The sequence below is a fragment of the Tiliqua scincoides genome, chromosome 3 (genome assembly GCF_035046505.1).
Source record: "Tiliqua scincoides isolate rTilSci1 chromosome 3, rTilSci1.hap2, whole genome shotgun sequence".
Taxonomy (NCBI): domain Eukaryota; kingdom Metazoa; phylum Chordata; class Lepidosauria; order Squamata; family Scincidae; genus Tiliqua; species Tiliqua scincoides.
In genome coordinates this window covers 16,907,920-16,922,473 of record NC_089823.1, presented here as the reverse complement: position 1 = coordinate 16,922,473, position 14,554 = coordinate 16,907,920, and the positions used below count along the sequence as shown (strand labels likewise).

The 14,554-nt window shown below is 42.7% G+C and overlaps 1 protein-coding gene and 1 pseudogene across 2 annotated transcripts in view; both read right to left on the bottom strand.

Annotated features, from left to right (window-relative positions):
• ARHGAP42 (Rho GTPase activating protein 42) overlaps nucleotides 1–14,554 on the bottom strand; it is a 161,845-nt gene that overhangs the window by 78,564 nt on the left and 68,727 nt on the right. Inside the window, exon 4 of one of the 2 annotated variants that reach the window (XM_066619343.1) lies at nucleotides 3,054–3,125. The exons of the other annotated variant lie outside the window; for it this stretch is intronic. Coding sequence (XP_066475440.1) covers nucleotides 3,054–3,125 — 72 coding nt within the window. The remainder of the gene's footprint in view (nucleotides 1–3,053; nucleotides 3,126–14,554) is intronic. 2 annotated transcript variants of the gene reach the window in all.
• On the bottom strand, nucleotides 12,327–12,443 carry LOC136646342 (5S ribosomal RNA; annotated as a pseudogene).

Genomic DNA, 14,554 nt, shown 5'->3' with positions numbered 1-14,554 from the left:
TCACTGGAAGGTTGATGACTTCAGACACTTCCTCCCCCATATCTGAAAGCACACTGAAATACTTCATGGAGTCAAATCACTGCCTTTCCATAAACTCAGCATTACCTAAAGAGCATTCTAAACCATCACTCAACACCAACAGAGAAAATTCCTCCACCAATGCCTTATTCACTCACATGCTCTATCAATTAACAGCGCAAAAAAAAAAATTGATGCACAAGCAACACATATGTTGCTTATTGCACTGCAGGAAGAAAACAAGCAACAAACCCTGCATTATGTAGAAACTCTGCCCCACATCAGGAGCTCATGCAACTCTCAGGGAGGGAGAGACACAAGCTCCAGCCCTTTGCTTTTATCCCAGTGGTTCCCAAACTGGTGGTCATGACCCACCAGCCAGGGAAGTACTCCTTACGGAGTACTTAAATGGAAGGATGGGGCAGCTGGCACAACATGATACCCAGGATTGTGCCACTGCCAGGGCCAGAAGGGGGTTGTTTCTACTCACAGTAACAAGTGCTGGTGTCCCAGATGTGTAGGGAGCCCCACGGATGCCTCTGTAGGGCTACCCAAGTCTGTAAACAGTACAATCAGAAACCACTTCTGGTTTCATGATCACAAACCAGAAGTAGTTTGCGATCAGACTTTTTCGCTGTTTACAGGCTTGGGGAGCTCTGCAGAGGCATCCACAGGGTTCCCCATACCCCTTGGGATGCCATCCTCAGGATGCCCTGGCAGCAATCCTGGGGATCACATCATTGCCATCCCCCCACCCCCACACAAAGATTTATTGCGGACCCAAAATCTGAACAGGACTTTGGGAACCGCTCTTCTATCCCAACAGAAGAGAGTCTTGTGCCATTACAGAGTTTTCCTGCTATCCTCTTTGAACAGTATTTTGAAAAATTCCTATATTCACAGAAACATTTTACCCAGATTTTTAGTGCACCATCAACCACACATCCAGTACACAACAGGTTATCAGCCAGACTTATAAGATCACTACTGCCCCTTTTAAACTCCGAATGAGCATCTACAACACAAAACAACCTCTCTGCACCAAAAAATAGAGGAGACAATCAGCAGAGGTAGCCCAGTCATAATTAAGGAAGATAGCCTTTCAGTACTAATCTTAGCCAGGAAGTATATCAGCCTTCCAACACATACCAGTGTTCTCTGGAACACAGCTTCAAGACCACTGTTCAAGATAAAGGTTTAATCAATGTTACTTGTGTTTCAGCCTTTGAAGTACTGCAACAGAAGGAGTCCTACTCACATCAAAGGGCCTTGAAAACAAGCTAAGGCAGAATTTAGCAGCAAAGGCTCGAGCAAAGAGATCATTAAAAGTCCAGAGAGAAAGAATTCGGGGGTTATCTAATTACGCACAAGGCAGAAAAGACTACAGATTGCCCCAGTGCAACTGGTAAAAGAAGCAGAGCAATGAGTAGACAGAAAGAGGGACAGAAAGGGGTGTTGTTGTTGTTTTAATCACAGAGTTAAGATGCAATTTGTAGGTTAGTTAAAAATTATGTCCAACATTCTGTTTCTGTGTGGCAGCCTGTAGGTGTGGTTAGGAAAGAATGAATCTGAGCAAAGAAACATATGAAAACAAGGGCATGAAATAACCTCTTTTCCTCAGCAGGCCGACCGCAAGTTCACAGTAGGAATTTGCTCAGGGCAATGTGGTCAGCTCCTCCCTGTTAGATGTCCCCTTTCTTTCATAAAAATTTTTCTCCTAAAAATATTTTTTGCCATTTTTTGCTTGTGATTCACAGGGCTCTACTGCCGTGATTCTCACCTCTTTCTGAAGCTTCCTCAAAATGCAGCAAAAGCACACCTGCTTTAAAACTGCAATATTCAGAATGCAAGTTCTGCCCTGTTCAACTGAATCAAGTGCTCTGTTTCCATCAAAAGCTAGTTAGATATTTAGCTGTTTCACAAGCCAGAGCAATGGCAATGGCCAACCCTAGTAGTTCATCTAGTATTAAAAAAATATGAACCTCTGCCTTCAGATACAATATCCAAAGTCAATTCCTAGACCATGACCATGGCTGATAGCCCATGTACAAAGCACCTGTAAGAAGAGCAAAAATGAAAACGGCACCTCAACTCTGTTTGAGTGTCTTGACTGGTGGTCTCTCAACTCCAGAGGTCTTTTTGCTCAACTTGCTGGATGACCTACGCTGGGGACTGGTGATTATACATGTAAGTATCCATACAAGTTTTTTATATGGATACTCAGGTGTTTTTTATGCTGATTAGTTTTATGGTGCAGTTTTTAATTGTCGGGTTTTATCTGCTTTTTATCGCTCCTGGCTCTTAAGATTTTTAAGTTGCTCACTGGATTTTAGAATATAATGCATATATTTTTTACAATCTGGATTCCTCAAAAACATCATAGCAAGAAGTTCTCAGGTTCTCTTTTACATCTTCTCACCTGCTATCCTTCCTGCCTTAACTCACATTTAGTTTCCTTGATCCATTACCTTGGTGCCTAACAATCAGCTTTTTTTAAATCCTTCAGATCAGTGGTTTTCCAATAGGTAGCATGAGAATGACTGGTGGTATTTCAAAATACAGTAGTTGATACTTGGCTTTGTTGGTTATTGAACACTTGAGAAGTGCTGCTGTGACTATGGGGACCACAGAGCCTTGCTGTATCTGAGTCCAACTCCTCCAGAAGTGGAAGCGGCCAGAGCAGCAGTGAGTTACAGCTTTCTGCATCAAACCACATTAGCTCTTGTTTCATCTCTTCTTCAGAAGAATCTTTTTACAGGTGATAGGAACTCATCTCTTCTACAGAGTTCACCACTCAACTACCTCTTACTTGTTCCCTCACCAACTAGTGGGCACTTCAACTGAGTCTCCAGGCTTCCAGTGCAGGATACTGAAGACAATTCACAAGAGGCAGGTCAGGTACATGGAACCTTCACACACCAAAGAACTGGTCTAAGCAAGCAGGCTACCCTGGGATGTACGGATGGGCTGAGGGATGGATGGAGCAGTGACTTACTGATATTCTGCAAACACCACTTGAAAATGTAAACACTTACTTTTGCTGCGCCTATTTGTTCTTTACGGAATTTTTCCAGTGGTGCTATTAAAACATCATTAGCATTCTGGATCTGAAAGATAAGCAACAGTTAATGTTCAACTATGCAACACATCAGCACTTGCTGTTTTCAGTTACATTAGCAAATAAGTAAGAGGTCCCAGAACTGTACCTATAAACCTATCAAACATCTTTTTGATAGGTTGATTATTTCACGTTAGTATTTTTAACTGAATATACAGAAATTTAATGCAACTCTGATTAAAAATAAGAGGGCTAACGCTGGATATTCTTCTTGGTCTCATTCTTAAAAGGTAGGCGAAACAGAGGCCTTGAACTGGCAACAGTTTTATAGGTTTCTTTCCAAGTGCAAAGTCTAGTTCCAAAAAGTACATATTATTTTGTAGTTTTCGTTAAGTATCTGACAAAATTCACTCAGTACGCATACCGAGATTGCCAGAAGGACTGCAGCCAGCTAGGTTTCATTGTTTCATGTAGTTCAGAGTTTCAGAAATGCAAGTTATATTTTTACAATGTCCAATCTAGATAGAGATAGCAATGGAACACAAGTTAGTCACAGCTTGCTTACTTTATTAGTTTCAGTGGAACAGAGAGCCCAATCCTATCCAATTTTCCAGTGCCGATGAAGCCATAGTGCAGCCCCAAGGGTACAAATGCTCCCTTACCTTAAGAACACCTCAGTGACTGCCTTCCCACCACAGGATTCAGTTCATGCCCCATTGGGCAAGGCTGCATCAGCACAGGAAAGTTGGATAGGACTGGACCCTTAAGCACAACTAACTTTGTTTGGATTGGGGTTTCATTTACCTATCTAGAAACCTGTCTGAAGTCTTACCAATTGCTGTACAACAGTACTTTTAGATTAAAAGACTATAGGTCAAGTCAGACACTAATATTTTCAAAAGCTGCTGTTCTTCCATGTGATTCCAATAAACTGCTACAATACTTTACCCAGTGGTTTCCAAACTTTTTCAACTGGGCCATTGGCTGCAGCTTTCCATTAGAACTACAATCCTCTACATTGCACAGGATGGCATGTTTTTAATGAGGATTCTGCTGCTCTTCTAGCTGGTTTCCGTGGCTCCCTGGCTCACAGTTTGGGAACTACTGGCTTATCCCATTAAACAAGTATAGAGGAATTGCTCTGCTGGAACAGGCCAAAAGTTCATCTCGTCCAGCATCCAGTGTCCCACCAGCTGACTCTGGGAGACCGTAAGCAGCAGAAAAATGCAATTCTCTCTCCTACCATTGCTCCATTGCAACTGGTATTAAGAGGTGTCCTGCCACTGAATTTGGAGGAAGTGCCATCACCATCATAGGCAATGGAAACAGACAGTCCACACTCCATGAATTTGTCTAATCCTCCTTTAAAGCCACTAGAGTTTGAAAGAACAAAATTCCCAAAAAAAGACTAATTATGTGCTGTGCGTAGTGCCTCCCTTCTGTTTGTCCTAAATCTCCCACAGACCAGTTTCCACTGATTCTTTTACTGTAATGGGAATCTCAATGTATAAATTCTATGTCAATCATGTCTCCCTTAATTGCCATATTTCTCAGCTACAAAGCCCCAAACATTGTACCCTACAGCCTCCAGCCCTCTGATGTTTTGGTTGCCCTCTTCAGCAGTTCTACAATATCCTTCTTGAGGTGTGGCTATCAGAACTGGACACAGTATTCCAAATGTGGCCACGTTATAGGTTTGTGTGTTGACATTACAATATTAGCAGTCTTACTCTCGATCATATTCCTAATTACCCCTACCATGGAATGTCTTCTTCAGAGTTGCTGCACATGGGACACACATTTTCCCTGGGTTGTCCCCCATGTCCCCAAAATCTTCCTTGGTTCATCATTAACAATTCATACTCCATCAGTATGTGTGTGAAATCAGGATTCCACCGCCCATCCCATGAGCATTACAATTCAATGTAATTGAATTACATTAGCCATCTATTTGCTCCTTCACCTAAATCTGGAGATGTCCTTTTGAAGCATTTCACTATCTGTTTTGGTTGTCACCACCCTGAATCTTTTGGTGGCATCTGCAGACTTGTCACTGATTGCTCCAGAGCCCAGATCATTTATAAACACGTTAAGAAACACTAGTTCCAATGCAGATCAATACAAATTATTTACAAAGCATAGTTGCAAATGTCATTTCAGGCAGCAACGCGCTCCAAACACATTTCTGACCCTCCAAAATTTTCTTAACCCAGCAGCTTTCCATTATCTCATGTAATGCAGTTCAAGGTAGGTGCAGTTATTGTAACGTGAAATAAACCAGTAAAATTACAATGAAGCCATGGCATTTAAAGACTAACACATGCAGTACACATCCAGAACAGGACCCCAGGTAATGATTTCACCAAACATAAAGGTTCTTAAAGATAAGGCAGTCCTTCAGTTCTCTTCTTAAGACAGGCAGCCCAATCCTATCAAATCTCCTCCACTTTGATGCAGTGGTCCCAGCTGGCGGGCACCTTGATGTAAGGGTCACATTCATCCCCTTGCTCCGGGGTAAGCCCCAGCCATGGCAACAGTCTACTCAGATCTGTGCCTGCTAAATCGCCCTCCCTCTCCGCAGAGCTTACCTCTGAGCTCACAGCAGCTCAACTGTGCAAAATCATATTTATAAACAAGTGCATAATGAACATGCAACTCCATGTGTGTTAAATAGGCCTCTGTGGATACTACGAGCTGAGAAAAGAGCCCAAGTTTTGCACCAAGTTAACCAAACTCAACACTAAGAAAAGCTGAATTATACAATTTGTATCAGTTTATGTTGCTTGTTTCTTTCCAACAATTGTGCTTGGTCCCACTGTAATTATTGCCAGTAATCTCTATGAGTGGGAAGTCTAAAACAGTCATGCCATCTGTCCCCAGATTCTACATTTGTTAGGTGGAAACAGTATGCTTTGTTTAAACTTACAAATATTTAAAGGAGAAAAAACCCTTATTACAGTTAAGCTCCCAGAACAGCAGTTATTTTACAGTAATTAAGTTTTAGTGTTTGCATACTGATCTATTTCAGTGCTAATTGTGGGACATGAGGGCAAAACTAGCATCAGAAGCCAAATTTGATATGGCCATTCTCTCTTCCCCCCCACCCCCCCCCCCAAATACAAATTCTCTTCCAGATGTAAATGGTATCTATTATTGTAATTTAAGTACCGGAGTACCTAGAATGCCAAATAAACTGTTGAGAATATTCTGATAGCTAATGCTTAAAGTTGTCCTGCTGAAAAGGAGAAAGAAAAGCCATCATCTTCAAAATTACTCTTAAGATCAATTAGGATTTGCAAACCATACACATATGCAGTGGCGTAGCTAGAGGGGGTGCAAAGCACTAAGTTTTGCAGGAAGCCTCACCACAGCATGAAAGGGGTCCCTCCCCCCTTTGGAGCCATTCCATGCAGTGGGAGCAAAACAGAGGCTCATTCCTCTATTAAATGGCTCCAAAGGGGAGGGGCCCTGTGCATGCTGCGGTGAGGCTCCCTGAAAAACTCAGTGCTTTGCACCCCCTCTAGCTACACCACTGCACATATGGAATAAGAAAGGAACTTCAGAGGTCACTCATAAGGTCAATGAACCATCTTTCTGAGAGGTTTTATTGGCAAGCTTATAATTTATTAGCATATACTACAGAGTTTTCTAACTGGGCAAAACAAATCCCGAAGGAGGTACCATAAATCTACAAAGAGCTCAAGCAGCATGTTTGAGAAAGATTTTTGTTCATGCTGTTTGTCCTCACAAGGAAATGTGCAAAACCTTCCCTATTAAATCCACGTATTTGCACCTCAACAAACAAGAATACCAATGAGACATCTATCTGCAGGAACAGAAATGTAATAATTTTTCACAGGCAGGCTTTTGGCAAAGGTTTACCTACATCCTTGACTAGGTGCCCATCATTCCCTGTTAAATATGCTAATTCTATTTCATAGGGTGTCAGAATGATGCTCAGAAGATCACACTGTTAAATGACCCAAACCATTAAGTAAAGTTACTCTAATAGTGCAATGAATCATTGCTTCCTCAAAACCCCACAGAACCATGACAACTGTTCAAAAGCATGTTTATTCAGGACTTTTTTCAGCAATTTTCAATTTTCAACCAGTGTGTGCTGCAAATGGTCTGCAGGTATGCCACGGGAGTCTGGAGGAGGGTCACTTATTAGCAGGACTTTGGGGGGATGCGAGACTCCCATATCGTGTGCCTTGTCAATTGTCCAAAAACTGATGGTTTGCCTTGACAATTGCAGTGCCTTGTCAGTGTGCTGGAAGATGCAAAAGGTTGAAAAAATGCCGCTTTATAGCTGCAGTCTCTCAATTACTATAATCTAGTACCCATGTAATTGCAATATATATGAGGTTGGTTCAGAAACTGCAATTTGTTCAAAACACAACCCACTAGGCTGCTTTCTGGAAACACGCCTTGCCAATATAGTAACACCCTGAGCAGGCCAGGGGATATGTTCTCCGTAAGTCAAGTACTGCATGAAACAGTACTTCTGGAGACACCATCAACCTAATGGGTAGAAAATGGGTGTTGATTAGAAACCAGAAAGCTAGTTAGAATGGTTGTCCATCACACTGGGATGAAGATAGCTATAAAGAATCAGAGGCAAGAAAAACAGTGCTATGGAAGGTATGACTGTACATAAACAGCTTTTTTGTCTGCAGTTTACATCAAGTGCTGGTGATAATCTTTCAAACCCTATAAGGCTTGGGGCGCAAATAGCTAAAGGGTCACCATCAACTTGCCCATACAGGTTGGACCTCAGAATCCGTGGGGGATCCATTCTCAGACTCCCCACAGATCTTAAACCTGTAGATAATTAAATCCATGGGTTGCAGTCCAATAGGGCCCCAATAGTCCAACAGAGCCATTCTGAGGCACATGGAGGCCACTTTGAGCACTTTAATGGGCACTTTAAACACCTCTGGAGGGTTTTTCTGAGGCCCGTAGAGGTTGCATGCCTCTGGTCATGCCCAGAGCTCAGGTCCGAACTTCTAGCATAAGTTTTGAACCTGCAGTGAGTTAAATGTGGTGTTTCTGAATCCGCAGATTAGGAGGTCAGACTTGTACTTTGCTGTAGGTTCTCTTTCCATGTGATAACTGGGGAGGGGGTCTTTCCAGCTGGGGCACCCTGGTGTGGAACAGTTTTCCAAGGAGATTCAGCTGGGCACTTTCTTGAGCATCATTCTAGAACTAGGTGTAGACCTTTTTATTCTTCCAGGCTTTTTAATCCGCTTCTAAAAAACGTGTTTAGCTGTTTTTGTCTTAATATTGCGGTCCCAAGAAGTACTGTTGTGGTTAAGGCCACGATACAAATTCACTCAATAAATCAATCAGATTTATAAAAAAAGCAATCACCCACCCTAGTGAAAACCGCAAGATACTAAAAAAAGCTAATGCAAGGATGTGGTGAAAAGCATAACTACTAGCCATGTGGACTAGCCTCTACACAATTGTGTTTTCAAGCTGCTTGTTATGCCACAAAATGTGTCTGAATCAGGCTTTAAAATATTCCATACAAAACAATAAAGTACACTGTATGGGAGGAACTACACACTATGTTCTAAAAAAGGAGACTAAACCAGGCTTGTTAAGCCTTTCCCACCAATGCTCAATGAAAGGATGAGAATGTCTCCACCGTTCCTTTCAGCCAAAACTACATTAACAGAATTTTCAAACAAACTTTAAATGTGGTGTTTTCCCACAGGGTCCATACAAAAACCAAATGCAAAAGATTTGATAGGAGTGAGTATCTGGGCTACATTTGGAGCTTGGTTTGTAGTCTGCAACATTTTCAAAAGAGATCAAGAAAGTGAAGAAATCTAAATGGATTAAACCCATCAAGACAGGGCCTAGGAGAAGGGGGGTAAAGGGGGTAATTTGTACCCGGGCCCAGGGTCAGAAAGGGGGCCCTGGAGTCAAAGGGAAGGGGACCAGAAATTTCCTGTGATCCTACATTTTCCTATCTACCCAGACTTGTTGCCCACACGGGAGGCTGGAGACACTACCAATAGCATGAGGCTGTAGCTACTTTACCTACCGGCAAGGCATATATGCTAGGCCAAGGAATGCGTACATGACACACCTTAGCACAATGTCAAATCTGGGAGGAAACTGGCCTGCTACAGTAGCTCTTTGGTGTGTGGATCTCCTTACCATGAATGAGTATATAGGAGCTCAGGGACACAGCTGTAAGACTACAGCTGCTGTAGAAGCAAGTTTTGGTACACAAAGGACACTTTCCATTCTAGTGTGAGCCTAAATAGGATGATGCTAATTCTTGGCACAGAGCTCACTGCAGCCATATAGAGAAAAGCATGATCGCTATTAACTGCATTCCCCGCCCCCCGGCTTCCCTGCCTCCTCCCCTTCCTGGGGTTCTCCAGTCAATCGTAAGGCAAGAACCTCCTTGGCTCTCCCTTCTGCCCTACCTCAGCCAAAGAAAATATCAGAATGCCCATCCTTCGTCCAATGACCATGGGTTCCTTCCTTCCTATCAGAGATGGGCAAAAGGCTCGCTCCCTCCACTTGTTGCAAAAGCACACATTAACCCTACCCTTCCTGCTGCTCGCCCTGCCTGAATGATGACCCCATGAGGTTTTTCACACCGTGAAAACAGTAAGCAAGCACACCCAGACACAGGCACACTTGAGTTAGCACGCATTGGATGTGCCGAGTCAAGGGGCCCTTGACTCTAGTGTTTTTCCGAGTCTTCTATGTGTGTGACTTGAATATAAATGAGTCAGCAAAAAAGATGCATTTTCTCACCTGACTCAAGCTCCCATCCTTGGTACTTATTAACGTTAAGTATATTCTAGCACAGGAGTGTCAAACATAAGGCCCAAGGGCCGGATGCGACCCGCAGAAGCTTTTCATCAGGCTCTCAGGCTCTTAGCTGCTTAGCAGTGCTGAGGTGGCACTGCTGAAAGGGCAGTTCACATGAAAATTAGGCTGTCCCATGTACTGAAATATGATCAAGATTTGTGTGTCTTCTCCTCTGTCATTTACAGCTAATGAGTTCCTAAGTGAGAAAAAGTGCTTACTTTTGGTTATGAGCTGTTTAATGACATCACTTCCTGCCTAATGACATCACTTTCAGTCCTCAGCAGGCATCATGAATGGTATTCGGTCCTCAGTATGAAACAAGTTTGACACCCCTGTTCTAGCATAATAAGATGCACATTCGTACTAACACATTCTAAAAAGCCCTATCAAGCAGCTGTTTGCAGCAGACAGATTCAGCAATAGTACTTATCCTGTTAGGGAGAGGGGACTTGACTGAATTTGACTCCTGCTTCAAGTCCGTGCAAATAATTATCCCCATCACTAGTAATCCAACCTATGTCATATATACAACAAAGGGTGTGTGTGTGTTTGCTGGAAACCTCACCCACCCAGAAAAATAAACTAGCACACATCTAGTTGGTTCATTTCTTGGAAGCAGAAGAAATTAAGCAAAAACAATCATGCAAAAAGTACCATACAAATCCAAGAGGTAAACAACGAGACCTCGGTTAAACATAGTAAAGAGACTAAAGAGTAAAGAGACTAAAAAAATTTTAGAGACCATTTTAAATGCAGGTATTTTGAGTTCCCATCTTGCACAGAGGTCCACAGATGCTCAAACATGATGTCACATTTTAAAAAAACTACATTTAATAAAAGTATATGTGGTTTGTTTGAAATGTGTTCTTAAAGAAAGAAGGTTGGGTAAGGGAGGGGAATTCTTCCCAGGTACCTAGTACTGACTCTTAGAAATGGTTAAGACATGCATGATAATAAGCTCCACATGTTAGTATGCGGGAACTATTTTCCCCTTCAGGATTCAAGTCTACCCACAAACTATACAAGCCAAACCTACACACCAGGCATATGTCAACAAATATTTGTACAAAGAAGAAATGTAGCCACAACTGTCCTCCCTGTGAGGTCTGGTGTGTTGTGTGAATAATCAAATTTTATGTCAATTAATTATATATAAATAAAAATTAAAACATGGGCTCAGATTTTTGTTCATTCTTTGGTGTTGTGAACTTGCACTGACTTGCAATTAACAGAGATTGTAAAATACATGTATACTGGCTGGTTAGATGTACTACAAATGCATGTAAGGAATTAAAAACTAGGGGGCAATAACACATAGTCCCTGTCTCTGATACTTTACATCGCATCAGAAGAATACACAGAGGTTACCACAAATAGAATCTGGACAAGTGTTAGAACTTTTTATACTGTTATGTGTTACCAACAGCTGGAGGCTATAAGAAGACAACATCAATGCCATAAAAGGGGGGAATACAGTCAGAATCTCAATCTGATTGAGATTTCCGGTAGAAAATGGGGGACTCTTCAAACAGTGACAACCACACGATGGGTGTTATCATACTCAGTGGCGGTTATTAGCACCAGAAATCCAGGCTGCTAGAATGGTTTTAGTTTTCATAGTAACTCTGCGGAGCACAAGCGCTGGCCAAGGGAAAGCAACACTGAGCAAAATTTCAAGAATTGTTGCAAATGGCAGGAATTTGCAGAGCCTGCCTAATAGCCGGAATGATGGGAATTATCAAATTGTAGCACACCACCAAGATGGTCCTGCTCCTGATATCTGGCATCCAAATTTCTAAATGTGATAGGTCAGAAATGGTCACACCACACAAATGAGGCCACGTTGCTACTTGTGCAAAAATAATCCTTCACAGGACCAGCAAATTACCACAAATTCATTTGATTGTATATTTGAAAGGATTTAATTTTCTAAAAATAAACTTGCCATTGCTCATTAACAGTCCAGTCCTATGCTGCTCAGTGCCCATAGGAACAATGGCACTCAAATAGCTGCCGCTGTATTGCATGGATGCCACCAGAGTCTTCTCGGGGTAAGGGAGTGTATCGGTGCCACAGCCCCAATGGGTCTCCTCAGATCTGCACCTGCTATTGAACTGGCACAGACTTGAGGAGGCCTGTGTTGGGTTTTCTGGCCAGGAAGTGAGTACAGGATTCAGCAGCAGACTCTCCACATCCACCCCCTCCTGGGCCCAGTCCTCCTCTCCTCTGCCTTCCCTGAAAAGCTGCACAGGAGGCTGGAGGCTAAACTTACTGCTGGCTGCTTCCTGTGTCATCCTCCTGGCACTGAAGCCCAGTGCCAACTGGCGCTCCCTCCTCACCCGATGCTGCGAACATTTGAGACACCCAAATGGTTGGTTGGTAACCTTCAGTCTCCAAAGACTATGGTTTAAGCCTACAGCACCCGGTATTCCCAGGCGGTCTCCCATCCAAGTACTAACCAGGCCTGACCCTGCTTAGCTTCCAAGATCAGACGAGATTGGGCATGTGCAGGGCGACACCCAGAGCCAATGGAATGTGCTTACCTCTGACGCCGAAGAAGATAGGATTGAGCTCTAAAACTCTTTAACATCATGTATCTACCTACCAATTGCTGAGGTTTGTATATAGTAAATTTAGCAACAGCATCACTTCAGAGCTGTAACAGCACTTAACAGTAAGATGTTCTTTCTCAAACTATTCCTTGAAACGAGAGCAAAAGCTTTCAATTAACATGCACATTATTACAAGTTTCTCCCCATCCCTGTTACTTTAGTATTTACAGTTTTCATAATGTATATCTCATAAAGAAAAGGTAAGACAGTTCCCTACCTTCGCAAACCCACAATCTTAAAAAAAACAAAAACTGTATATAGTAGTTAGATCTTCTCAATGCACAGAAACATGTTAGTTAACCGATTTTATATTCATTGTTTTTCTATTCCAAGCACCACTGACCCACAAACACAGTGCTGGAAGATTAAGGAAGCAGAGCAGAAAGTGTGTAGGCATAAATGTTGCATTGGAAGAATGTAATTGAAAGTTGTATTTTAAAGAGGGTTTTCATGAACGAACATGTCCAGGCACCCAGCCAAAATCAGCGTAGTTGTTTGTAATGGTACCATGCCCGGGAGCATTAAACACTTAAAACTGAAAAGAGACTACTGTGTAATTCTACATGGATTCAGAAACATCAGATTTACACCACAAAGTTCATAAAATATCCTGAGAAATGGAGGGCACAAATACAGTCCGAAAGAGGTGGATAAAGTGACAGCCTATGGAGAGATCTATGACTCATAGCAAATTCTTAGGTCCTCTAGTAACTCCACCAAAGTTTAATCCAGCTGTGCTAAGAAGTTTGCTTTCTGTTGCATTCATAGAGGGGAAAACACATCCCTGATTCTGAGATCAAAGGAGGATTCTCTAGCACTTTAGCAGTACTCCTCTTGCTCCAATTTTGCATGCAATGCTCTGATCATGTCTTAATGCACGTGCTCTACAAGCTGTCAAAACTCTCACTGCTAGACGTACACCCTGTATTATGGAGCCGAACCAGACTCCACATAAACGTAGTAGTAGGACAGTTGATCAATGCACCCTTCTAAAAGGCACAGTATAAAGCTGCCGCTCTGTGCGCACATAAGTGCAAGAGAGGATTGTCCAGGATTCAGATATTCTGCATATCTCCATCACCCACACTCCTGTTTTTTCATTTCTAAAAATACTGCACTAACACAACTCTGAAATGCTCCTGAAAATCTCCCAAGCTGAACTCATAGAGTTTGGGGTTTTTGATAAGAGTTTTTCAAAAGGGAAATTTTTCTGGAGCCCACAGGCTATTTCCACCATCGAAAGCTTTTGCAAAAGATCAAAGGACATGCAAAGGGAAAGGGATAAAACAGTTTCTGTACCACTACGCTTTACCTTGTCTCAAGCACAAGCATGTCCCCATTCTGGAACCCCTCATGGATAACTAAGCTGCAGATATGGGGAACGCACCCCCCTACCCTCCAGAGGCAAAGGGAGCTTCCCCAGTCCTCATAATGCCTTTTAAAGGCATAAAAATGCCGTGTGTGTGTGTGTGTGTGTGTGTGTGTTTTTGCAAGAACTGGAAGTGACTTTTTTTGATTGGAATCATCATTCGGAGCCCCGCAGAGGCTATGGGCATGCAGCCTCTACAGAGCTCAGAAGAGCCTCTGGAGGCAAGGGGGCACAGCTTGCCTCACCTCTGGAGGGGACAGGGGCACCCGTGGATCTGAACCATGGATAAATGAAACCGCGGATATGAGATCTGGGGATCTGCAGATACGAGGAGACCCCTGCAGCTGCTGTTAGCCATACGGAAAATGGCAGTCTCCCCTTCAGCCAAGATGGATATGTAGAGAAACAAACTGTCAAACAATGCATCATATGGAAGCTGAAATTCAGGGTTGGGTCTGACTTCTATGTTGGATTAGGGAGCTATCAAATAGCGCTGGCTATTAAGTGTGAGAGCATATATACTTGGGATATTTTTCCTCTCTGGCACTTCTTATACCAGCTCCACAAAACTGCTTCTCAGATTTGCAGGGCAGGGTGGGGGGTGGATTTTTGGAGATCGAGAAATTTAAAAGCCAGTTTGGGAGTACGAGTACTGCT